This window comes from Tenrec ecaudatus, chromosome 1, assembly GCF_050624435.1.
Source record: "Tenrec ecaudatus isolate mTenEca1 chromosome 1, mTenEca1.hap1, whole genome shotgun sequence".
Taxonomy (NCBI): domain Eukaryota; kingdom Metazoa; phylum Chordata; class Mammalia; order Afrosoricida; family Tenrecidae; genus Tenrec; species Tenrec ecaudatus.
This window is the reverse complement of record NC_134530.1, coordinates 49,977,767-50,003,286: the sequence shown is the minus strand read 5'-3', so window position 1 is coordinate 50,003,286 and position 25,520 is coordinate 49,977,767. Positions and strand designations below refer to the sequence as shown.

The window sequence follows — 25,520 nt, the reverse complement described above, 5'->3', positions numbered from 1 at the left end:
ACCTCACCCTAGCCTGTGATCTAACCTGGAAGGATGTAATGGTCACACTGGGACAGACTTCGAGAAAGAACGAGTGCTCAAAGGTGCTAGGAAGTTCGCAGAGGAGTCACATGTGATGAATGAAAAGTACCCTGTAGGGGAACTGCTGTACCTTTAACTGACCTTGCTTGGAATCATAGTGAGCCTCAGGACAAGTGGACACGGGAACATTTCCTGGTGTGCATCACAAATAGACTAAAGTCAGGCAGGCAAAAGGTCATTAATTATGCCAAAGTGATAGTGATTCACCAGGGACCTACAGAGTCTCCTGTAAGCTTTTTAGAGCGGCTAAAGGAGGCCCTGAAGAATTATACTGCTATAGACATAGAATTCTATGAGGGGGAAGTCTTAATCAGGGACAAGTTTCTCACACAGGCTGTACCAGGCATTCACAAGAAGCTCCAAAAACTAGTGCAGAAACCTGAAGGAGCTACCCTAGAGGAGATGGCTGCTTGTGCTAATACGGCTTTTACAACAGGGAGCAGGAAGGGGAGGTTTGAGCCCTGCAGAAGGAAGGACATCCAGCATGCCCAGGTATTGGCTGCACTTAATAACCCCGATGCCCATCGAATGTCTCCCTGGTAGGTTTCTCAGACCTTTGAACCAGGTACCAAGTGCTACATTTGCCAGTGACCGGGTCATTGGGCTAGGAACTGCTCTAGCCAGACCAAGCCTCCTCAAATGCCATGTTTCCATTGCAAGCAGACAGGCCACTGGGCTGGACTCTGTCCTAAGGCCAAAAGCCTGGAGGAAGGATGTCCAAAGGCCAACATGCAGCTTCTAACGGAGAATTGAAGGTGCCCAGTCCAGACAGCCCAGCAGCAGGTGATAACTGGTACTGGTCTGGAATGTAGGGTGAGCATTGATGTAGCAGGTAGGTCAGTAAATTTCCATTTAGATACTGGGGCTACCTCTTCTGACCTTACCTCCTTCCCAAACTCCTGGCACCCGCACCTGCTCCACCCTGGGAGTGTCAGGAAAACCTGTAGTGAAACATTTTACTGAACCCCTCAGGTGCCTATGGGATAACTTCTATTTTTCTCATAGCTTCCTAGTCCCTGAATGTCCAGCTCCTCTCCTAGGCTGAGATATACTGTCCAAGCTACACACCTGCATAGTCATCGGGCCTCATCCTCGTCCCGCTACAGCTTTCCAAATGCTCCTTATAGTGGAGGAGCTGCAGATTCCCCCACAGGAACTGTGGGAACTGTGGGAACCCTGAAGTTTGAGACACAAGAGTCCCTGGCAAAACTAAGTATGCTACCCCTGTAAAGATTTTCCTAAAAGATCCTACCTAGTTTCCCCATCAGCAACAGTATCCTTTGAAACCTGAAGCCATCAAAGGGTTACAACCCCTTATTAGTAAGTTCCTCCAACATGGACTTTTGGTCCCTGTTAACTCCTCTGGCAACACCCCAATATTACCCGTTAAAAAGAAAGATGGGTTTTATCGGCTGGTCCAAGACCTTGGGATAATAAATGAAGCAGTGATCTCACTGCAGGCAGTAGTGCCAAACCCCTGTACCCTCCTTGGGGAAATTGTGAATGCTTTTACCCCGTTCCTGTGTTTACAGTGAACAAACACTCAGGCCTGTTAGTCCTAGGATTTTTATTTATTTCCTGTGACACTAACCTAACTCCCAGGGCACTGCCACCTCACAACCTTACCCTTGTCTCACATAAACTGTTCACCTGTTTGTCCATTAGTTTGTTTTTCCAGTTCTCAGGTTACCAAGGTCTCTGAACCAAGTGTGCCAGGTTCAGGACCACCGGCTCCTGGACCACCTCGACCTTATCCATCCTGGGTCCTGAGTGGACAACCCTTTCTAACAGAGTAGGAAGGATATGGACCCAAAGCCTCACTTCACCCCTTTTGTCAGCAGCAAGTAGCTAGAGACATCATCGTCCAGTACCCCAAAGATTTGGGTCCATATCTCTTCAGGGGGAAATGTTAGGTAGCTAGTATAGGGACTCGGGCGCCCATTATGCATGCTCAGGGGTTTGAGGTTCTAGCCAGGAAGGGGTGGTACACTTAGGTGGGTGTTACATCTGGATTGGCCCATCTAAGCCAGGTGAATTTGATTCCGCCAATAGCATTGTCGACCACACCTCCCAATGGGGCCCCTGAAAAGGCCAGAGGTTTTTTCTGGGCTCTCTCTTTTCCCAGCGGCTGCTACACGATGTAGCACAGCCAGGCTGCGGCCAGGCCACAGTCCCGCAACTGTGCCTCGGACTGTGTCTGGCTTGCGTTCATTCACTGTAGAACCTGAAACTGCTTCTACTCGCTATAAACCCACTTAGATAAAAAACCAGGCTTCGGCATGAATTCTTTCTCAAACGGAGCCAAGGACTGAGGTACATCACTCCCCCAAGAGATCTTAACAGTTACAGTATTTGTTTCTGGTTTTTTAATGATTATAATTTTAAAATAGTTACTTTCAAGTACTTGTCTGTCAGTTTGTTGTACTGTAGTGGCTTGTGTGTTGCTGTGATGCTGGAAGCTGTGTCACTGGTATTTCAAATGCCAGCAGGGTCACCCAGAGTGAACAGGATTCAGGGGAGCTTCCAGACTAAGGACAGACTAGAAGAGGGAATCAGCCGCCCACTTCTGAGGAGGTAGCCACTGAAAACGTATACATAGATTGAAACATTGTCAGATACAGAAGGCTTAATAAATGGAAGTAGAACATCGTCAAAGACAGTGCCTGAGGATGGGCCCCTCTAGTCGGAAGGCACGTGGAAGATGGAGTGAGGAGCTACTTTCCCAGAAGCCCAGCAGGAGCCCACGGTGATGTGAATGGAGTAAAGACCGTGGAGTGAAGATTTTCGAATCTTCATTTGCTGATGAGCACAACTGAAAAGGAGAAGAAACAGCCGCAAACATCTACTAATAATCGGAACTTGGAGTGTGCAAAGTATGGATCTAGGAAAATCGGAAGCCATAAGAAATGGAATGCATAAAGATCGATATTGTAGGTGTCAGTGAGCTGAAAAGGACTGGTTTTGGCCATTTTGAATCAGAAAACCATCCTGTTTTCCATGCTAGGAATGACACAGTCCAGAGGAATGATGTTTATTCATCACCAAAAAGGACATTTTCAGGTCTTTTTTTTTTTTACATTTGTTTACATTTATTTTTTTAAAATCATCTTATTGGAAGCTCTTAAAGCTCTTATCACAATCAATGCATCCATCCATGGTGTCAAGTTCATTTGTACCTTTGCTGCCATCATCATTCTCAAAACATGTTCTTTCTCCTTGAGCCCTTGCTATCAGCTCCTCATGATCCCCCTTCCAGGTCTGCCTTAAAATACAATGCCATCTGTGAAAGGATTCTTTATCTATCAGCCTTCAAGGAAACCCAACCAATACAAAACGATAATTCAAATTTATGCACTAACCACTAAAATAATTGAATTCTACCAACATTTTCAGTTGGGAAGTGATCAAACATGTAGCCCAAATGCATGAATAATTATTGGTGGTTAGCATGCAAGTGGTGAAAATATGGTCTTGGTGACAGAAATGAAGCTAGAGATCGCATGGCAGAAATTTTGCAAGACCAATGCTTTGTTTATGGCAAGCACCTTTTTTCTGCAACACAAAAGGTGCCTACACACATGGACATCTCCAGACGGAATGTGTAGAAATCAAATCAGTCTTATCAGTTAAAACCAGGCCGGGGGCTGACGCAGGAACCCACCATCCATTGTTCATGTGTAAGTTCTGGTTGAAGTTGAATAAAACTAAAACAGGTGCACAGAGCCAAAATAGGATGTTGAGTCTATGCCCCCCGAGTCTCCAGAGCATCTCGAGAACAGGTGTGCCGCACTGCACACGGACAACAGAAGCCCCGCTGAGCTATGGGCGGCACCAAACTGTCACGAAAAGGCCAAGAAAGAAAAGATCAAAGTGGATGTCAGGAGAGACTCGGAAACTTGTTCCTAATTACAGAGCAGCGAAGGCAAATGAAAGAAATGGTGAAGTCCAAGAGCTGACCAGAAAAGGTCAAAGGGCAGATTGAGAAGACAAAGTAAAATACTGTGCTGAAATGTGCACAGCCCTAGAGTTAGAACAGCAGACAGGAAGGACACGGGCAGCATGTCTTAAACTGCAAGAACTTGAGGACAAATTTAAGCGTCAAGATGCAACATTTAAAGATTCTAAGGAAAAATAGAGGGTGACGCAGGAAGCATAAAAAGAAGCCGGAAAGAACAGTCACTGTACCAAGATAACTAGTGGACATTCAACCATTTCAAAAGGTGGCATGGTATATGAAGAAACGCTAGGGAGCTGGAGGCAGAACTAGGAGTTGTCCCTCTACATGCCAAAGTCTCCCTCCCCCAGTTACAGGAAGTCGGACGCTGCTTAAGGCTGGAGGGCAGGCTCACAATCAGGTCCTTGAGACAGGAAGCCAGTCAACCTGGGTGGGACCCCATCCAAGCCAGGTGGGCTTAATTCAGCCAATGGGGTTAACCAGTGCCGCCTGGGGGGGGGGGGGAGGGGGGTAAGGCATGGCTGAAAAGCCAGAAGTTTTGCTCTCTGGCTCTGTCCCACGGCAGCCACACAGTTCCGTGCAGCCAGGCCATGGTTCGGGCAACCGTGACCGACTCTGTCTGGCTTGTGTTCCACTGACTGTAACGAATGAAGCTGCTTCTAGCCTTTCTAAAACCCACTTGGATCACAAACCAGGCTTCCGCGTGAATTCTTTCTCACGAGAAGCCAAGAACCGAGGTATATCTCTCCCAGGAGAAAGACCTATCAGAACCAGTGGTACTGAAGGAAGGAGTTTATGGGAAACAGAACCGAGAAGAGAGTGTATGCAAATTCTCTACGTTCATAAGCTAAGGAATCTGGGAAGCCGGAGCTCCACGTGAAGGAGGGAACCTTCACATCTGTGGGTGGGAGATGCATTCCACTCACAGGATGTCCCCCAGTAATACCAACTTTAAGGTGCTACTTGCAAGCACATGGTTGCTACTATATACTCTTGAAGGTCACTGCTTAAAGGCTACTTGCCGGAAGGTTGTCTGTCATCAAAAGCAAGCAGACCCCAATGTCTGTCCCACCCTAAGTGGGGCTCACTCCCTTCTGATAAGGATCATAGATTGTTCCCCTGCAGAAGAGCTCAGGGGCACTCAAGAACAAGCCAGCTCAGAGATGACCAAGGTTAGGCTGCCTTGAATCCACCCATCTTGTTAGGTATGTACCTTCCTGTCACATATATGCCTCTAGTACCTCCCCTTCCTATTGCATGTACACTCCTAGCCCCACCTCCTGTCACATGTATGCCTCTAGTACCTCCCCTTCCTATTGCATGTACACCCTAGCCCTACCTCCTGTCACATGTATGCCTCTAGTACAATTCCTCCTGGTAAGTATGTGCTTGTTGTACCTTGCATGCCCGAGAATATATAAGGTGATGTTAAGAATACATTCTCTCTCTGCTTGGACCTGGTTCCTGATGTCATGGTAGAGGTGAGCTCCCCAAAACTTTTGTCTGTCTCTTAATTTCTCTCCTTCGATTACACAACTGTCATTCAGGACCCACCTGGATGTGGGCTGGATCCCACAGGAGTTCAAGCTGCACTGAAGGCATAGCAAAAACAGGCTCCAGGACTTGATGGGACACCAATGGAAATGCTTCCCCAAGCTGAGGAATCCCTGGAAGCACCCACTCATCTGTGCTGGGAAATCTGGAAGACAGCTACTTGGTCATCCTACTGGAAAAAAAAACCTTAATGGAACCCATTCCACAGAAAGGTGACTCAATGGAATGTTCAAACTATGGAACAATATCATTGACATCAAATGAAAGTAAAATGTTGCTGAGAAGCAAACAGCAGTTGTGGCAGGGAGCTGTCAGAGGGTCGGGCCAGAAGAGGATGTGGAACCAAGACTGTCGTGGCTGATGTGAGATAGATCGCGGCTGGAAGCAGAAAGATGTTTCCTTGGATTTCACTGACTGTGGGTATCCCAACAACTGTGGACAGCCTTGAGAAGAATGGGAAAGCCACAGCGCTTCATCGGGCCGCTCTGGAACTTATACATGGATGAAGAGGCAGTTGTGCGAACAGAACAAGAGAATACTAACGTGATTCAAAATCAAGAGGTGTGGGTCAGGGTTGTATCCTCTCACCACACTTGTTCAATCTGTGTGCTGAGCAAGTCATCAGAGAAGCTGGCTTATGTGGCATCAGGATTGGAGGAAGACTTCGTCACCTGTGATCTACAAATGACACACCCTTCACGTGCTCAGAGTGAAAAGGACCTGAAGCACTTGCTGAAGATGAGGATGGGAGCCTTCAGTGCGGATTAAAACTCAATGTGAAGAAGACCACAATCCTCCCAACTGGACCACTGGGCAATATCATGATAAATGGAGAAAAGATGTGTTCAAATTATGGTGCTGGTGAATACTGAAATATACCACGGATGCAAGACAGACAAACAAGCCTGCTTGGAAGCAGGAAAGGCTGTGAGCTCTCTAGAGACAAAAATGGAGAGACTTTGTCTTACAAACTTTGGACATGTTGTCCGGGCAGAGTAGTCCCTAGAGAAGGCAGAGGGGCGTGAAAAAGAGGAAGGCCTTCAAGCAGACGGACTGACACAGCAGCTGCAACAACGTGCTCGTGTACGGGGACAATTATGAGGACGGCACAACCCAGCAGTGTCCCGTGTGCACAGGGCTCCTATGGGCCCACGCCAACTTGGCAGTATCCAACAGAGCTGCCTTCCAGTTCTTAGGAGCAGCCAGAACTGTGCGAAGTACTTTTTTTTAATTAAATACTTTTTCGGGGGGCTCTTACATCTTTTATCACAACCCATACATTCATCCACTGTGTCAAGCATACTTGCACGTATGCTGCTGCCGTCATCATTTTCAAAGCATTTTCTTTCTAGGTGAGCCCTTGGTATCAGCCCTCATTCCCCAGCTAAGCACACTGAGTACAGTATCTCATTTAGTCAAAACTACCCTGTGTGGCATTTCTCAGACGAGAAAATTGGGTTGAGAGAGGTTGAGTCACTGGCCCAAGATCTTGCTGCCCCTTCCTCCTTCTCCTTATACTCTTGCTTTTGACACTCTCATCTGATATCATGACTGCTGTACTTATGGTATCTGTATGTATGAGGGCTTCAAGAAGCTTATAGAAATATTCCATTTCCCCGCAAACTTTTAAAAGTCCCCTTGGATGGCTCCCTGGCTCCTCTGATGCAGTTCCACGCTTGCAAACACCCGGCACTGTGCACTCGGTGTCTCAATTGCAGCTAGCCCTGCATTAGCACGGCTCTGAACCAGGGCCGGGGAACCATTTTTTCCTGCCAGGGCCATTTGTATATTTATGGTATCACTGACAGGTGCCCTGGTTCCTCAGTGGACTGCAATCTGAAAGATTGGAAGTTTGAAACCACCAGCTGCTCCAACAAGAAGCATTCTACTCCTGTAAAGCGTTACAGTCGTGGGAACTCACGGGCCATTCGATGCTCCCCTAGACAACGGCTACGAGCGACACTGCCCCAACGGCATGAGTTTTGTTTCACAGGCCACACTGGTCAAACATCTGTTGACTTATTTCGGTTCGTTCCAATAATTTACTGTGGCTTCGGAGAAAGCTTACAAAGCATTTAGTTGTCAGTGTAAGACATGTCGAAATAATGATTCATAAATTATCAGGGGTTCATGAGGGAGGTTGGGAGGGTGGGGGAAGGAGGGGAAAAATGAGGAGCTGATACCAAGGGCTTAAGTAGAAAGAATATGTTTTGAAAATGATGATGGCAACCAATGTACAAATGTGCTTGACACATGGATGGATGTATGTATCGTGCTAAGAGCTGTATGAGCCAATAAAATTTTAAAAAGCATTTTGCTAACATTCCAAATTCATAGAGAGATTGTTATGTGATGTGGGCTGTCATTCCCACGGTGTGTCATCAGCTTCCCCTTGGGTCCATTTCCTTCCTGCCCTACACTTTGACTTGCGGGCACTGCTGCCCTTTGGGCTTCCTATGATTGTAGTGAGAAGCATCCCCCCCGCCCCAGCCCCCAGGCTGTTACAGAGGTGATCTCAGGTGGGGGTGCCTCCAGCTCTGAAGTTAACACTTGTTACTCTCCCTTGTTTATCACAGCTCTCGGAGGGGCTGTGAAAAGGCATCACAGTGGCCTTGATCCGTGTTTCCCTGGTGACCAGCAGCTTTTCATTTATTAAAAGATCATTTTATTGGGGACTCTGACAACTCTTATCACAATCCATGCATCGATTGCATCAGGCGTGTTTGTACATATGTTGCCTTCATTCTTTTCTAGACATTTACTTTCTAGTGAGCCCTTGCTATCAGTTCTGAATTTCCCTCCCCCTCCCCCCTCAAACATTTCATTGGCTCCCACCTTGAGCTGTTAATCACAGAGCTAGCAGCCTGAAGGCACCGCCACTCCTCTGGAGACAGACCAGGCTTTCTGTTCCCATAAAGAGTTAAAGACTCAGAAACCCCCCAGGGGCAATTCTACGCTCTTGCATATGATGGCTTCGAGCTGGAGTCTACTTGATGGCAATGCACGTGAGGGCTGGAATGGCTTGTCTCTGGTGGGGCCTGTGTTAGCTGGTGTTGATTTCTCAGGTCACAGATGGCCCTTAGGTCGGATATGCTCCACCCATTCTGAAATCTTTACAGGTGTTAATTCACTCAATTCTCAAACCACCCTAGAAGGGACATAACATCTCCCACATCTATCAAGTCGATATCATGGCTCGTTATCTCCTTCATAGCTGTGGATGTCACTGACATGGTGACTTCCAACAATGGGCTCGAACACTGTAACTGTGAGGAACGAGCAAGATGAGGCAGTGTTTTGTTCTGTTGTGGGGGGGCCACCGTGAGCTGGGACAGACTTGACAACATGTAAAAACAGGTAGTATTACCGGCCACAGTGGTATAGCTGAGTGAAACGAGGGTGTGAGTCAGTGGTTGTGTCAAATGTACGAGTACTTGATAACGCTGGACTGCACGCTGATCTCAACTGCCCTCCTCTCCTGCCTGTCCATCTCCTACCTCCACACTCATTCTCTGCTCTCGTTAAAATTCTACGTAAAGCCCAGGGTGATTTACCTCTCTGATATTAGTTGAGATGGGATTCCCACCGATAAGGTTGCTGGTCCTTGATCACTTGTTTCTGGGAGTGCTGAGATGGAGTGTGAAGGGTAAGGCAGAGCAGGGAAATCACACCTGACCCAGAGTGCTTTGAGTCACCTCTTCCTGTAGGGGGACAACCAGTTCCCATTATCTCCCGCAGCCCAGCTCAACAGCCATTGCTCCAAATGTCTTCCGTGCCCCGAGGGTGGGGGGGGGGGCTTGACTGGAATGGATTGACAGAGTATTTTGTAGTCCGTGAACTTTCTAAGTGCGCCATCACAACGTCACGTACAGAAGGACGCAGAGGGGAAGGTCTGAGCACCCCGTATTCCTCCGTATTTATCACTTAGATGTGCCACCTCTGGAGAGAAGGGATCCTCATCGTTAACCCCCTCAAACAGGCATTACTAAATGCTTGCTGAAGGAATCCATTCTTAGAGAAAGGTGAGGGAAAGAAATTTGCTCAGGAAGAGAAGTGATTTTTCCCATCAGGGGACTGGCGGCCCGTGTCAGCCACTCCCGAACAAAACACATCTACTTCTAGGCACACGAAGCGCCTGGTTTCTGTTTTAGCAGGGTCTCAGAAGGAAATGACTTTTCTCTGAAATTGGGGGTTCCTAACCCAGCTGCTGCATTGTTAGACCTCAGGGTAAACAGGAAGCTTCCTGCCTGGGCCCTTCATGTCCCTCTCCCAGGCCATTAAAGTCTGCAATGGGATGGTAAAAGGACAGCTGCCAGCCATAAAACCAGCCCTTCCCTTAGATCCTCAGAGAACAGCAAGTAGGTCCTCCAAAGTGAGAGAGAAGCGGTGCCTTTTCCAGGTCTCACAGGTGCTCGGTGTTCAGTTATCTATCAGCTGGAACCATCGCAGTAACGGAGCGGTTTCGTTTCGCTCTCTGGTATCTGTTGAGGTGATGGAACTCCCACTTACAAGGTTCCTGGTCTTTGAAGTCCCTCATTTCTGGGGGTGACGAGATCTAATGTGAAGGCTAAACTCAGATCGCCAGAGCCGTGCAAGCACACCTGACCCAGTGAGTCCAGTCACCTCTTCCCAGAGCGGAACAATTGGTCCCCGTGCCCTCTGAAAAGGAGGTCAAGACGACTTCCCACCGAAGAGTAAAAAGCTAAACAAGGCCCAACCCTGTCTGCGCACAGCGCACAGCGTAGAAGTCCCTGGATTTGCAGCTGTGGGTGAGGCAAGGGGGAGCGGTTTCTGCCAGCTGAAGGGACACTAGGGCAAGGGTGATTATGGTTTGCCAAGAAGGGCACTCGGGTGTCTTGGCAGAAGGCAGAGGGCTGCCCCAATCTGTGTGTACATTTTCAGAAGCATTTGACTCTGAACCAAATTCTCTCAGCTGGGCTAGTGCTGGGGCGCTGGATGGGAAATGCTTATTGGCCAGGCTGACCTGAAACAGAGGGTGCTGGGCCTCTGCCAGGAGCTTCCCCTCAGCTGGCAAGTTTCGCAGTCGGTCTGTCACCGTCATAGGGAGTGTGTCAAAATTCCAATCCTCAGGGCTCTCTAGATGCTGCTCTGGTTACTCATCTATTCTGCTTGTTGGAAGCTTTGAGTCAAGTGGGGAACGGAGCGGTGCTAATACAGCATCTAACTAGCCTGGCTCAAGGACTGAGAAATGACCTACCTACCACTATCGTGAAGGTCTCAACCAAACGGAAGCCAGGAAGCAGGGCAGAAAACTCTTCATGCAGCCTGGGGCTCCCATACAGCCGGCCAACCCACGCAGCCGCACCGCCTCCTGGGACCTGTGTCTCCCACGCAAGCAAGCTCAGGTGCTGGAGAAGGGCAGAAAAATGAGCCCGTTCTGACCACTCAGTCCCCAGCACAGGTTTACTTGTCAGCTGTCACGGCTTTCCTTAATTTGAAAAGTTTGTGCAAGTACCTTTTTAAGGGCTGCATCTGCTCATGGCTGAAGTCGGGGTAACTGGAGATATTATGTCCTAAGAACAAACCGCTGAGCTTCTGGATCAGTGCTGGGGCGATTCCCCTGAAGGAGGTCCTTCAGGCCCTGGGCGCAGGGGTCAACCTGCCTGTAGGAAGAGCAGACTTTCTCTTAGACCCAAGGTCCTACAGCGAGCTGGTACACAGGGTTTTGCTGGAGAACTAGAATCCAGGTCTCCTGCCTCTTCGTGCAGTGTTCTCTTGACCTTGATCTTTGTTTCTCCTGGAGAAATATTTCTCCCCCAAGTAATCTGTATTGTTTTAAAGGGTTAACTAATTGCATGGATAACTGAGTGCTAATTCGCACGTATTTTATATTCTCATATAAATAGATCCACAAATCATTACAAAACCATCAGAAAAATGTCCCACTGAGGAAAGATGGCTTCACCGGACTATTGCCACTACACCCAATGACCTCCACCAGCAAGCGCTTTTGATGAGATGTGCATCATGTAAATCCAAGTGTGACTCAAAGAGAGGTTTGATTATCTCTGCGAGGCTTGGTTGACTGGAGGGCAGATGCAAGTGCGATTTCGGCTTGGAGGTAAGAGAGCGCCAGGAGCAGAGGGCTCTCACGGTGCCCATTCCCCTCTAGGTAACCAGTCTCCGAAAGCGAGGGCAAGAGAGGTTGCACATGGACAGGGCAGCACAGGCAGACCAATGTGTCTTTGTACTTTGAGAGCCCTGGGGTAAGTCAGCTTCCGCCTGTCATGTCCAGCTCATGAGACTGCAGGTCATGTCCAAGGCAGGAAGTTGCAGTGCAGGAGCAGTCCCAGGAGCCAGTAAGTGAGGAAGTAGCCTAGAATGCACCGTGTGACTGGAGAGCAGGTTTTCCAGTTGCACACAAGTCCCTTGATAGGATTTCTTGGGACTGTGTGTCCTGGTGGAGAGCTCCCCGCGAGAGCATTCCAAGGCACCGTCTCTGAGGCTCTCAGCAACGGCTCCTGACTCTGAAGCAGGTGAGCTGGAAACCAGTACACAATAGGAGTGGAGGATCCCAGAAACCTGGTAAGCACCTGGAAATCATAGAAGGAAAAAATGTGTTTACTGAAATGATGCAGACTCAAAACTGGGCCAGCTAGGGGACTTCCCACTTCTTAGTGGACTCGGGCCCTATAAGTGCACTAGAAATGTGTCACGTCGACAAAGAAATGCAGCAGAGCTTAAGGTCTGCTTTATAAAGATGTGACACCAGGCAGTCAACCTCAATGTTACAAATAAATACAAATTACCACAATAATGTGGTGATCAACAGTAAAAATTCGATGTCTGGGGTCTAATTTTAGCCCAGGATCTGGACTCTACACTCTACCATGATTTGAGGGCTGGGAACCTGGGATGTAACTCACAGGGATGTCGGAGCAGAGAGTGATTCACTAGTCTCCCTCCCAGGAGAGTTCAGAGCCAGGTCTCCAAATGGCCTCATTCATCTGGCCTCCTGGGAGCTCGCTGCACTGGCACACGCTCTACTCCCTCATCTGGCTACAAACACAGATTCTACTTTCTATTCCCTGCGACTCCTGTGCACACAGTTCAAAAAACGTCAGTCGCTGTGCCCCTCCAAGTGGCTGACACTGCTCAGTAGAGGGACAGAGAGATTTCCTTGGGGTTATGTTGAAACTGAGGCCTGAGCTAGGAAAAGCCAGATGTGTGATCATCCTCTTCTTAGACATGAGCTATCTCCTCTGAGCACCAGACAGCTGCCTCAGCACACCGCCAGAAGCCAATATTCCAGTAGATATTCTGGGTATAATTATTAGTGAAGGTCTCAGAGTTAGTCTCTGTGTATTCCTCTATCTCAGCTAAAATCAGATCCATCCACAATCGTGGTGTCTTCACACAACCTTCCATTTGCCCAGGATGTTCTTCCTCTGCTTTTTATATGGAAAATTCCTTCTTCCTCTTCAGGATCCAGCTTCATGTAATTCCTTCCTCACTCCTTCAGTCCGCTAGTACTTTTCCCTCGGACCTCACCCAGTGCTTTATCTCAAAAGTAACCCCTCTCCATTCTGCTGGACTGGCATCTTACTTGTTAAATGTCTGTCTCACCAGTTAGACCATGAGACCCATCAGGGCAGCAATTCTATTCCCTATGGTGTCACCGAGGGTCTGACAGAGAACTGTTGAATGAATAAATCAAGTATCAGTCACTGAACCGCGAGAAGATGGCTATTTTCCTTGCTCCCTCATGGAGTTTTGCCCATATTCTCAGCTTTATCCTAGCTGGGAGTCCGCTCACCTGAACATGCATGCACAGAACTCCAAACAGCAGCAGCACTGCAGCGTGAACCAGGTATACAAACACCTGAGGACTGAGGAATCCCACTTCAGGCTTCTTAAGGCTCTCGTCATTCTTGCTCCTTTGCAGCCCAAGTGTAAGGCAGAGCCAAGGCTGGCTGGTCACATATGTCCATGTCGCCCAGGCAACCAGCACAGCCATTGGTGCAGCTAATAGAAAATTAGGCACCTGCCTGAGTTCATAGTATCTCAAAAAGCCCACATTCCAGTACACATCCTGGATATAGCTGTATATTAGGGGAAGGGTCCAGGAGCACCAAGGTGGCTCATTTCCATCCGCAGTACGGTAGCCCTTATCCAGCGCTAACTGCAACAAGGGTTTAGGGATGGGCTGGACTGAAGCTGGCAGACAGAATTGAGTGTAGGCATAATACTGAAAGAGGACAAAGGGAAGCCCAAGTGTGAATACTGTCAGGAAAACTGAGGCTATCAGTTTAATGAGCTGCCTCAGGGGACTCTTCACCCTGAGAGAAGAGAAAAAGCTTTGGCACTGGGCATACACAAGAAACCCAATGTTGACCAGCCCGTTGGCGCGTACCCCAGTGGCAAGGGCAAAGAGGAGTCCGCTGGTCCAGCTTTGGCTCCTCTCTAGCTGCCCCATGGCACTGAATGTCAGGAGGGCAAACAGAGCTTCCGAGTAACCAGCTGCCAGGAAGACATTGGCAGGGCTGAGGCAGAAGAGCAGCGCTGTAAAGAACGCCTGGCGGGGACTATGCAAAACCTGACAGCTCAGGTCATGAAGTGCCACTGCTGCCAGCACACAGAACAAGGAGTTCAGTAATGCCACTGAAATTAGCAAGCAACTCCGTAGGCTCAGTACGGCTTGTAGGGGTCTCAGCAACAGTTCCGTCCCCATCAGCAGAGCCAAAGGGAAACCGGGGAAGAAGGCAAAGTTGTGTTCATATAGGTAGCCATGCTCGGCAATGAACAGGAAGTGCTCAGCATCCCAATGAGACAGGCCACCCAGAAGAAATTCTACAAGTAGGTCCAAGGAGCTCGAGGGGGCCAGGCGAGGAGGGGAGAAGGCTTCAGCGTAGTGATCTGGGATGACGGCATTGAACAGGGCCTGTGGGGTAAGGGAGAACCAGGTTAGTCGCTGACGACCGGAAGGAAAATATCCGTGTTTAACAAGGGAAAAGGACGGCCTGAGGGAAGGAAGTTCAGGTTTAGACTGGCTAAGTTTGAGGTGGATAGCTACAAGCAAAGGCAGACGGGCAGTGACACACACGTTCGCGGGTCTCAAAGGAAATTACGGCTGGAGTTGGAAATTTGGGAGTTACATGTGTACAGATGGTACTTAAATCTGTAGGACTGGATGAGACGGTTTAGGGAAGACGTACAGATCGCAAAAAGAAGAGGTCCGAAGACACGTAAGCATTTTGAGGTTAGGAAGATGTGGACGGTCTAGCAATAAAGGTGGAAAAAGAACAACTAGCGAGTTAGGGGCAAAACCATGAGAATCAGGTGAAGGGAGGGAGCGGTTAACTCTGCTCCATGCTGCTGGAGCATGACGGGGATTGAAGAGCGGTCATGAGATTCACCAGTGGCTGACAAATGTGATTTCCGTGGAGAGGAAGAAAGAAGAGTCTATGTTCAATAGAAAATAGAAGAGAAATTGGAGCCAGTGCAGTCAACTGTTTCAAAAAATTTTGCTCTCAGGGGAGAAGACATGGGGGGTGGGTAGTAGGTGTCAAAAGAATGTTGGTGCTTTAGAGGTGAGACGGGAGTGGTCCCATGGAGAGAAAACCAATGTGAGAGAGAGAGAGAGAGAGAATGAATTGCCAGAGCAGGTGCTAAAGGGATAAAATCTGATACACAGGCAGAGGAACTAGCCTTAGGAGGGCAGGCTGCTCATCCAAACGTCAGCAGTGAAGGCAGAGATGCCAGCATCAGTAGGCTGGTGGATGTGGTGTGAGCATGCTGAAGGGCTCTCTCTCTCTCTCTTAAAATGTTTATTTTTGAGAACACACACAGGCATTACGCCTTCCACAGTTTATATACACACAGTTCAGTGCCATTTGATCGCACTGTTCAAGCTGTACAACCATTCTCTACTACTTTCCTCAGTGGTTCCTCTTCCATCAACTGAACTCACGGTTCCTGAGGTTCCTACCGAATCTTTTAAGTCACTGGTGTCAATTTGAGCCCATGGTAAACACACAGCCAACCCAAACTCACTGGCAACAATCTGCTTCTGAGTCACAGTGACCCACAGGACACAGCAGAACCTCTCTTTAGGGTTTCCAAGATGAAAATTTATGGGACCAGACAGATGCTTCTTTCTCCCACAGAGTGAGTGGGGGGTTTGAACTATCAACCTTGGGGTTTAGCAGCCTAGTTCTTGACCCAATGCACCATCAAGGCCTGTATGAGCTCCTATTAGATAGTTCTTACAAGAACGCAATGCTCAAGGGAGTTCTTTTCGTTTAACTAGTCAAGCAAACTATCGTTTGGTTTTAAGAAACTTTAGTGGATATTTTTGGTTTAAGGTTTAAAGTAATTTCAGGGGTTCATCCAGCTCGGTGGCTCTAAAGGAGTCCATGAGAATTTGAATTCTGTTCTGTATTTTTGCTTTTTGATCAGGATTCTTCTACAGAACCTTTGATAAAAATGTTCAGTACCTGGTCGCTGCGAACCATCCAGTTCTTCCGGTCTCAGGACAAAGGAAGTAACTGTTCATGGAGGCAATTAGCCACACATTCCATATCCTCCTGCTAGTCCAATCTCTCCTCCTCCTTCTGTGGTTCCAGGGACCAAGTGTCAAGCTTTGGATGGCAGCTTGCAAAGTTTTAAGACCCCAGGCATGATGCAATGAATGGGGAGGTAGAACAGAAGCACTAAACACATTATTGGCCCAATTAACTAGGCTGCTCCATGAAGCCATGGCCCCACCCCTCCAAACCAAGGCGCCAACTCCTAGGCGGGGTGTTTGGCTGTATATGCGTAGGCAGCCTCAGCAGCTAACTTGTTTTGTTTTGCTCAGTATTGTAAATAGGTCTACCACAGAAGTTCTCTTCTGATTGCAGTGATTTTTCTGAGTTTTCCCTCAGAAAATGAAGTTATCAGTTGAGATTGAAGAATGGGAAGAGTGGCTGAGACTTAAGAAGTAAAGGCGGAAAGTAAGTTACAAGTGACTCAGGTTTCCCACTGGTAACAACCAGGGAGTTAACCAAAACCGAACCATCAGGAGCCTAGTCCTCCCGCGGACCCTGCGGTCAGAGGCCGCATTCGACACCCTGCTCTGGTGGATTGCGACTACTTGTGAGCAGTCATCTAAGGGTCACTAATATTAGTCTCTCCCTGTCTGGAGGAAAGAATAATGAATAAAACTGGGAGACACATGGGAACAATTGTTCCAAGGGACTGGCGCACCACAGACATTAGTGTCCAAGACTCAGACCAGACGCACTAGATGGTGCCGGCAGGCCACGCTACTGCCACAAACCGTTCGGAAAGGCTCGCCTTAGACGATCCTGCATAAACCCACACCAAACTCACTGCCTTCCAGTCCAGCTGACCCATAGTGACCCTAGAGGACAGGGTAAAGCTGACCCGGTGGGTTTCCGAGACTGTAGCTCAAAGCTCCACCTTTCTCCCACAGAGCAGCTGGTGATTTCAAACCGCCCACCTCCTGACCACTACACCACCAGTGGGAGAGGAATATGGAACAAAAACCCCAATCAGAGAGACCAGGCATTCTGGTCAGAGAGAGACTGGTGGAACCCCAAGACTATGGCCCTTAGTCGCCCTGTAGGTCTGGAACTGAATCCACACCCAAGTTAGAATCATCAGCCACTTGTGATCAACAGGGCAGCATTCCCAAGGCTGGGAGAGGAGGAGTAATGGGAATGGGAAACCGGGAGGAAGTGGAGTGAGTGCTGGCACATTGAAGGGGCTGCAATGGATGAGTTGAAACAAAATGTGTATGAATTGTGGAATATAAAATTAAGTTCACAGTAAAGAGTGAAGACCAGACCAAACCCCGACACCCGAGCTGTGAAGATGTAATTGCTAAGAGCTGCTGGTGGGCGCCACGAGTGTTCAAAGCTCTCCAGGGGATCCTAACGTGCACACATTTTTGAGGTAATTAAGGAAGCGCATTAAGGTTTCCAGGTAGCAATCAGGGATCTCTGGGTGGATGCTCTTGGCTAAAAAGAAACTAGTTAGTACAGTTGTGTGTTTTTCTCTGTGCAGGCCTGGGATAAGGCAGATAACTGAATTTATCCAAGGCTGGGCTTTCGCCTGCAAATAAAACAAACGGAGAGGGTAGCAAGAGAGTTGAGTATGTCTGCACGGGAAAGATGCTCATGCTGGATCGCCGATCTAAGCTGGGTAAGGAAGGACCATGAAATGGTGGTAAGAGGGATGGCTCCTTGGCCTGACGGGGTGGGAAAACCGAAGAGGGTGGGTACGAGAGAGAGTGAGCTGGAGATAGATGAGATGGTGGCCGGAGAATGGATGTTCTCTGGCACAGAGTCGGGGCAGGTGGGGTTTAGGGAATTGCTGAAAGTGGAAGCGACAAGATCATTAGAAGGGAGTCAGATAAGGAGGAAAGAGACTAGTTTTGTTAAGATTTAAATCATCGAGAAATCAACAGAAATGCTGTAGACAGGAGACAATGAACCAAGAGCTAACCCTTCAAGGAACGAGGAATGACCTGTGGAGCTGTAGACTCTGTAGATGACAACACGGAAGGGTAACGATAGAACCGGATGGTGTGATCTTTACAGCTGAGGACGAGGGAGGGGAGAGAAGAAGGGACAATGAAATAACTGTTAAATGTCCTTTTGCCTCTCAAAACGAAGTTCTTTGATGGAAAGGACCATGGCCTTTTATCATGCCCACCTATGAGAGCTCTTGGGCCATACACCCACTGCTGTTACAGTCAACGCTGACGCACAGTGACCTACAGGACAGAGCAGAAATGGAAAGCACAGGGTTTCCAAGGCCGTCAATCTCGATGGAGGCGCACTGCCGCATCTTCCGCCTAAGGAGCAGTGGGGGCTTCGCTTGCTGACAGTTTGGTTAGCAGCCAAGTGCTTTAACCACTGTATCAGCCAGGCCCCTCCTTGTAACGGCAAAAAGAAAAACAGAAGAACCCAGTCATCAAGTAGATTCTAACCCTAAAAATTGGAGCAAAACAAAAACAAACAAAAATAAATCTGAGCAAAAAGCCTCGTCTTTCTCCCACAGAGTGGCTGGTGAATTTGAACTGCTGACCTTGCAGTTAGCAGCCTAATACATAACCCGTTGTGCCACCAGGACTCTAGGAACACAGTAGGTATTTCATAAATGTCAGTGGCTGGGTGAACTGTCCAGGGGAAACATACTCATTCCAAAACCACCATCTAAATTAGAAGCCAGCTGGCCTGGTTCCCTCTCCCAATTCAGAGTACTGACCCCTTTGGTTCTGCCAAGAACCAACTGCTCCTGGCTCAGAACCATCTTGGGAGTCAGTTTCTCCAGTCTCACGACAGGAGCCTAATCCCACTGTAAGACTTTCTTTTTGGTCAGTTTCAGTATCAGACCAGTTCAATCAGTGAAAACAAGCGGAACAGGAGTGAGACTCACAGATAATGATCCTCGTCTCCAAGAAGATACTTCTGACCAAACCCAGGACCCAGCATGGCACACTCTGCCCCATGCGCGAGAGCGAGGAACGAGGACAGGTTTCCTCAAAGGAGTGAGACACGAGTCTTCAGAGTGAGAGAAGGCACACACAGTTGTGTGAAAATAATATTCCTTTGGTGTTGACAATGTCCCACTGCTACTCCCACGGTTCCCAGTGGCCAGCTCCTCGGGAGTGGACATCTCAGTCCTTCCCCCTGAAGAGCTGGGGACGACGTGCAGAGCATCGGACATGAAAAAAGAAAAAAGGCCCCTAAAAGACAGGAAAGAAAAGACGGGAGAGGATGTCAGAAGAGACTCTGCGACGTCCTCCTGACTGTAAAGGAAGTGGAAGAGCTGGACAGAAACTTTCAAAGGCACCTAAAAACTACACTGGGCTCATAAACCATATTCCATTGACATCAAAACCAGCAATCATGTCATTAAAAGCACAAGAAGAATAAGCTGGGCTATCAAGTGACAGGGGTTTAAAACTTGAGTTTTCAAAAAAAAAGTCATTAAATGAATTTTGGTCTGGGATTATGTCAAAATTTCCAACAATTACTGAAACAGTCCTAAATATTTCTGCCATTTCATACTATGTATTTATGTAAAGTGGCATTCTCAGCATTGATGATTTTAAAATATATCAATCAACTCTGAAAAATGTTGAAGATGCTTGATGTCTTGCAGTATCAAATATTCCAACAAGAGTTATTTATGAAAAAACAAACATATTCATCTCATTAGTACCAAAATTGCTTTCATGTTTAATGATAAAATTATATGCATACCAAAAATTTTTTGAAATAAACTCGACACTTTTTTTAAAACCAGAAAACACAAACTAAAAGGGCAGCTCGGTAAGAAAAACAAAAGCATTGTAATTAAAGGTGCAAAGGCCTGGAATTAGTCAGAAAGAACACGACGGGCAAATCTCAAACTGAGAGAAATTAAGAAAAAAATGTAACATGGAAATATTCTATGGCAAAATATTAAAGGCTACAAGGAGCATCCAAAGATGATGGAAAGATTCCGAGTCAGGACACCCCAAAGAGCTGGTCACTGTTCAGCCACTTTCAGAGGGAGTGTATAATTAAGATCCACGACACTGAAGGAAGACATCCAAGTGTCACTGTGGGAATTAAGAAGACGAAGGACAGAAGGCCTCGGAATTGACAGAACACCAAATATTCCAACAAGCTGGCGAAGCACTGGGTGCACGCACTAGGCTTAAGCTAAGAAATTTCGAAGAAGGCTTCCTGGCCAACCAACAGAAAGAAATCCCCATTTCCAGCTATCCTAAAGAGAGGTGACCCTCCAAAATGCTGAAATTATTAAGCGATATCACTAATATCACATGCAAGTAAAACTCTGAAGTTCATCCAACAATGGTTGCAGCAGCGCATTGACAGGGAGCTGCCAGAACTTGAAGCTAGATCCAGAAGAGGATGTGAAATGAGGCCTATCATTGCTGATGTCTGAGGGATCTTGACTGAAAGCTTAATATACCAAAAAAGATGTTTCCTTGTGCTTTATCGACTATGTAAAGGCTTTTGACTGTGTGGATCGCAACCATGGATCACATGGAGAGGAATGGGAAGTCCAGAACACCTCATTGTGCTCATGCAGAACCTGTAAACAGACCAAGAGGCAGTTGTATGGAGAGAACTAGGGAATATTGTGTCGTTTAAGATCAGGAAAGGCGTGCACAGGGGGCTGCATACTGACTCAATCTGGGCAAATAATTAGAGAATCAGGATTGGAAGAGGCTTATGTTATGAATCACCTGTGATATGTAGATAACGCAAAATCTTGCTTGCAGAAAGCAACAAGTAAAATCAAAGACCGATGACAATCAAAGGTTGCAGCCTTCAGTATGGATTGCAACTCAATGTAAAGAAGACCAAAAACCTCACACCTGGACGGGAGACAACAATATAATAAATGGAGAAAATGTTGACATTGTCAAAGATTTAATTTTTGCTTGTATCCCCAATCAATTATCATAGAAGCAACTCAACTCACTGACATCGTGTCCACTCTAACTCACAGCAACCCTGAAGGGCAGAGTAGGGCTGCTCTTGGGTTTCCAGGACAGTAACACTTTATGGGAATAGAAAGCCTCATCCTCTCTCCTATGGAGTGGCTGGTGATTTCGAACTGCTGACTTTGCCAATGCATAATCTACTGCACCAAAGAAGCGGCATTTAAGAAACCAAATAAGGCAAACCTGTTGGAAAAGACATTTTTTTACAGTGTTAAGGAGCAAAGATATCACTTTGTGGACTAAGTAAGGTGTGCCTGATTCAAACCTTGGTATTTCAGTTGCCTCGTATGCATGTGGATGGTGATTAAGGGGGACTGCAGAGTAACAGATACAGTTGAATTATGGGACTGGTGAGGAAAACTGAAAGCACCTTGCCTTGTCAAAAGAACAAACATCTGTCTTGAAAGAAGTACAGCCCAAATGACCCTTAGAAACGTCTCATTACTTTATACATGTTCCAGTCCCTGGAAAAGGACAACACACTTGGTCAATGGTCAGTGCCAAAAAGGAAGACCCTTAATGAGATGGACTGACAGTGTCTGCAGGAATAGGCTCAAGCCTAACAATTGTGAAGCTGGCAAAGGACGGGCAATTCGTTTTTATTCTGTTGTACAGAGGGTCACAATGAGTTGGAAATGTGACTGAATGGAACCAAATAACAACAGGTGTTGGCACAAACGCAAGCAGGCACCAAGGACCGACTATAACTCACATAAAGCAGCAAACGCCTCCTGAGAGTGTGTGTGCTGAGGCAGCCAGGGGAGTCTCCCACGGGAGGAAACAGGTGGCATTACACAAGGACCTTAGGACTGTGGCAGCGCCATCTCCCTCCCAGTCAACTGACTGAAGTGGCGCTCAGCCTCCTGGCAAACGAACCAAAGCCAATGTTTTGAGCTGTCACACTCTAAGGGTAGGTATATCTTAGTCTGTTGGAACGATCTTTAGTCTAGAAGTTACGATATCTGGAGTCAACAGGGCCTTCTTTTTCCTTGCTATGTGAGTCTGGAAAAGTTATATAACTTTTCTGGACCTTTGCTGTTTTATGTGTAAAGTAAGGGACTAATAGATCGTCTGTAAGATTGCTCACTACTTGTCAGTTAGAAATTCTTTGTCTCTGTTTGCAGCCACGTAGAGAGGCACAGGGTATGTAGTCCCCTGGGAGATGGGGACCACTCAGTGTAGTAGTGGTCACGGCATGTTCAGGACAAAGGATCAGAGACTGACCTGCAGGAGTAGAGTCAGGACCCGGCAGCAGACTGCAAACTTCAGCACCTCTTTCCTGGATGGGTCCAGGAGCCACATCCTCTCACCATCAGGAATTCAGGGGGTTACACCAGGACAGAGCTCCTCAGGCTTCTAAACTCCAAAACCCAAGAACGAAATATCACACACGAGCCCCCAGCAAATTCTTTAAAGTACTCTTCAGAGAATGCCTCCGACAACCCCACCCCCACCTCCCAGCAGCACCATGGTACACTTTGCCACCTATCTGCCCAGATGTAGGAAAAGTTTCTTGAAGGCAGGTCGAGCCCTTGGTATCCCCCTGAAGTACCATATTCTTATCGGAAGGTCCCACACAGAAAGGCACGAAGCTGGAAAGCTAAGCTTGCAGAACATGTTTACAAGCCTGTTGAGAACTAATGACCTGGGTTCAAGTGACCTGGCTTTGACACAGGCTCTCATTTAGCTTAACATACAAAGTGGGAGTCAGATGGCTTGCGTTGCCTCATTCACAAAGTTGTCACGATGGTGAAATGCACCAAAGCGTGAACCACTACTACGACACAAGTCTCTGCTGTGATTATTTGCTGTGTACCATTCTGCTCTTGACCAGAATAATAGACCAGAGCCCCGAAAGTGGGGCACAGGGCCGTACTGGAAGGCCATAATGACTACAGGCACCAGCCTAACTCTCTGATGTGTGTGCAGCTGGTCTGTTAAATTAAGTGGAGGAAGGAAAGCAAACCACCACTCAGCAGGACTGCGGCCAGTTCACAATGCTAAAACAAATTGATGGCCAGGGCAGAAATGGTTCCTCCCCATCTCTTTATTGGAATGACTTCAATAGGTAAACAATCGCAAAGCCATCCTGAGGCAAGGAATACACTTCGTTTTTTTGGCAACTTCTTGAGCTAAATAAATAAAGTCGCAATGGCTTCCACATCAACACCAACCTGGGACAACACGAAATAGGGCAAGAGGAAGATGACTGTGTCATAAAAGTTAACGGTGTCTCCAAAGGGGGGGAAATAGATATTTAACTTTTAATCTGCACCTTCTCTTACTGGTTAATACGGTACCTGGACTTCTCTGATGCTCACTAGGCAAGGTGATCAACCCCCTGATACGCTCTCATTGCACTCCGCACTGCTCTCGTTATTGATATTGTCATAGGCAGCGTTAGGAGGATGGCGGCTTTGTCTCTCTGGCTCACTCATGAATTTCCAGGGCCTCACCTACGAACACTTTAAACCTGTATTCTGAGTAAGTGGAAGCCTTAGCACAGGATACAACACCCCCAACTTACTGGCTCTGTCCACACAAGCACGCTATCTCAGCGAACAGAGGAACTAACACTTGCCCCCAGAGCCAGAGCAACCGCCGTCTCCGAGCACCAGGGGGCGCCGGCGGCCCGCTCCGCCGCCCGGACTTCCGCCCGAGCGAGGGCGGGGCCTCCGGCGCCACACGGGCCTCCCGACCCTCCACTTCCGAGACCCCGCCGCGCCGCCGCAGCCCGGGAAGCCCACCCGGCGTTTCCCACGTCTGACTTGCGACTCTCGGGAAATCACAGAGAACAGGGGCAGCCAGCCTCACGCGGCCGCTCCTTCCCGTGCATCCTTTCCTTGCCCTCCCGACTCCCACCCGCATGCAGGCCGGACCCACCTCGCCCGCGTCCCGCTGGCCGTCTCCAGGCTCTCGGCCCGCAGCCTGCACTTGGCCGACGGCAAGCCAAGTGAAAACACGGACCCAGCCGGCTCGGCCTTCCCACTAATTATCGACCTCACTTCCCAACAGCCCTCGGCGAAACCAGACACCTGGCAGGGCATGTCCAAATTTACTAGTTTCGCTCGTCTGTTCTCCCATGAGATAACACAGGTGCTTCTACCATTTTTACCTCGGAGAGCTCACAGAATGCTGAGGTCAGCATCCTAATTAGCACCCCCAATTGACACACGAGGTCAACCGGCACGCCCAGGCTACGCAGAGGTCGGGGTCACTGGCCTCTGGCTTGGCCGTCCCGCCGAACCTCACCCCGCCGGATGTGTGTTTCTTTCAGAGGCGAGTAACCACACGGCCTCCCCATTCCCAACTCAGCATTTCGTCCAGTGAGAGCCTTGCGGGGTACGGTTCGGGCAGCAGGGCCTTGACCATTATTAAAACTTGTTGGGCCCGGGGCCCTGGTCCTTCGGGGTACAGCTGCGTTCTCTTTAGGGAGCAGGCGTCGCTCAGACCCGGCGTCCCCAGAGCCAAGAGGCCTCGCGGGCGGGCGGGCGGGCGGGCGGTCCCAGGCTCGTGCGAACCCGCGCCTTCCCAGCACAGCCTCCCGGCCGGGGAGGGGCCAAGCTCGGGGACCACTCCCGAAGGGGGCGGCGGAGCCCCGCCAGGCCGCACGGCCGGAAGGCGGGGGAGGGCGGGAGGCTGCGCAGGAAGGGGCGGCACCCGGAAGCCGCTCTGGCGGCGGGGCGGGTTCCTCGGCGGCCTCCCACTCCGTCCCCCCAACCGCCCCCTCGGGGACCCACCCTCCCTCCAGGGCGCCGAGCCCCCAAGCTGGCGCCGGGCAGTCAGCGCCCGCCCGCCTCGACGCCCCCCCAGGAGGGGCCCCAGCCGCGGCAGCTCCATCCGGGGCCCTCAAGCGACGCGCGCCTGCGCAGTGGGCTCGCCGACGACAGCGCCGCCCCGCTCCTGCCCGGACTCGCGGCCGCGCCGCCCCCGCCCCCGCCCCCCCCCCACCGCGGCGGCCATGTCGACTCCCGGCGAGCCGCGCGACCGGGGCGGGGCGGCGACAGCGTGGCCCGAGCGGCTCCGCGCGCCCCTCCCCGCTGGGGTGACACCTGAAGAGTTGTCGCGCGCACTGCGTCCTCCTCCAGGCCCCTCTCCCCCTCCGGCTGTTAGTCCGCGGTGACGGCGGTCTCGAGGCCCCCGTCCCATCCGCAAACCGTCCCCGGCTCGTGTGCTGGAGGCGGCCGGCCCCGCGGCCAGAACGGCGCTTTCCCTGCTGCCAGGGCCTGGCACACGACAGGCGCTTTGTGATGCAGAGACAGGCTTCCCTGGGGGGCTTCCGTGCTCCGCACGTGGGGAAAGCGGGGAGGGCGGGGGTGCTCCGGACTGCCCTGCTCGGGCACCGGGAACCTTCTGCCGCCCTTCAGTTCCGGCTCTTGGGGTTGCTCCCGAGGAACAACATCCCAGGACGCCGTCCTCCCGCCCCACGCGAGCAGC

General features: G+C 49.3%; 1 protein-coding gene across 6 annotated transcripts; it reads right to left on the bottom strand.

Annotated features, from left to right (window-relative positions):
- Positions 1 to 11,402: 11,402 nt before the first annotated feature.
- PIGV (phosphatidylinositol glycan anchor biosynthesis class V) lies at positions 11,403 to 25,520 on the bottom strand. 6 transcript variants are annotated; one of them, XM_075552840.1, is made up of 4 exons: positions 25,136 to 25,520; positions 22,308 to 22,439; positions 13,368 to 14,492; positions 11,403 to 12,144 (listed from the first exon to the last, which is right to left on the bottom strand). In XM_075552840.1, exons 2-4 carry the CDS (start codon positions 22,383 to 22,385, stop codon positions 11,863 to 11,865), a joined length of 1,485 nt encoding a protein of 494 aa, XP_075408955.1. In that variant the 5' UTR covers positions 22,386 to 22,439; positions 25,136 to 25,520; the 3' UTR covers positions 11,403 to 11,862. The 6 variants fall into 6 exon arrangements, with proteins under 6 accessions (XP_075408955.1, XP_075408934.1, XP_075408941.1 ...); XM_075552819.1 differs by lacking the exon at positions 25,136 to 25,520 and adding an exon at positions 23,967 to 24,728; XM_075552826.1 differs by lacking the exon at positions 25,136 to 25,520 and adding an exon at positions 24,199 to 24,728.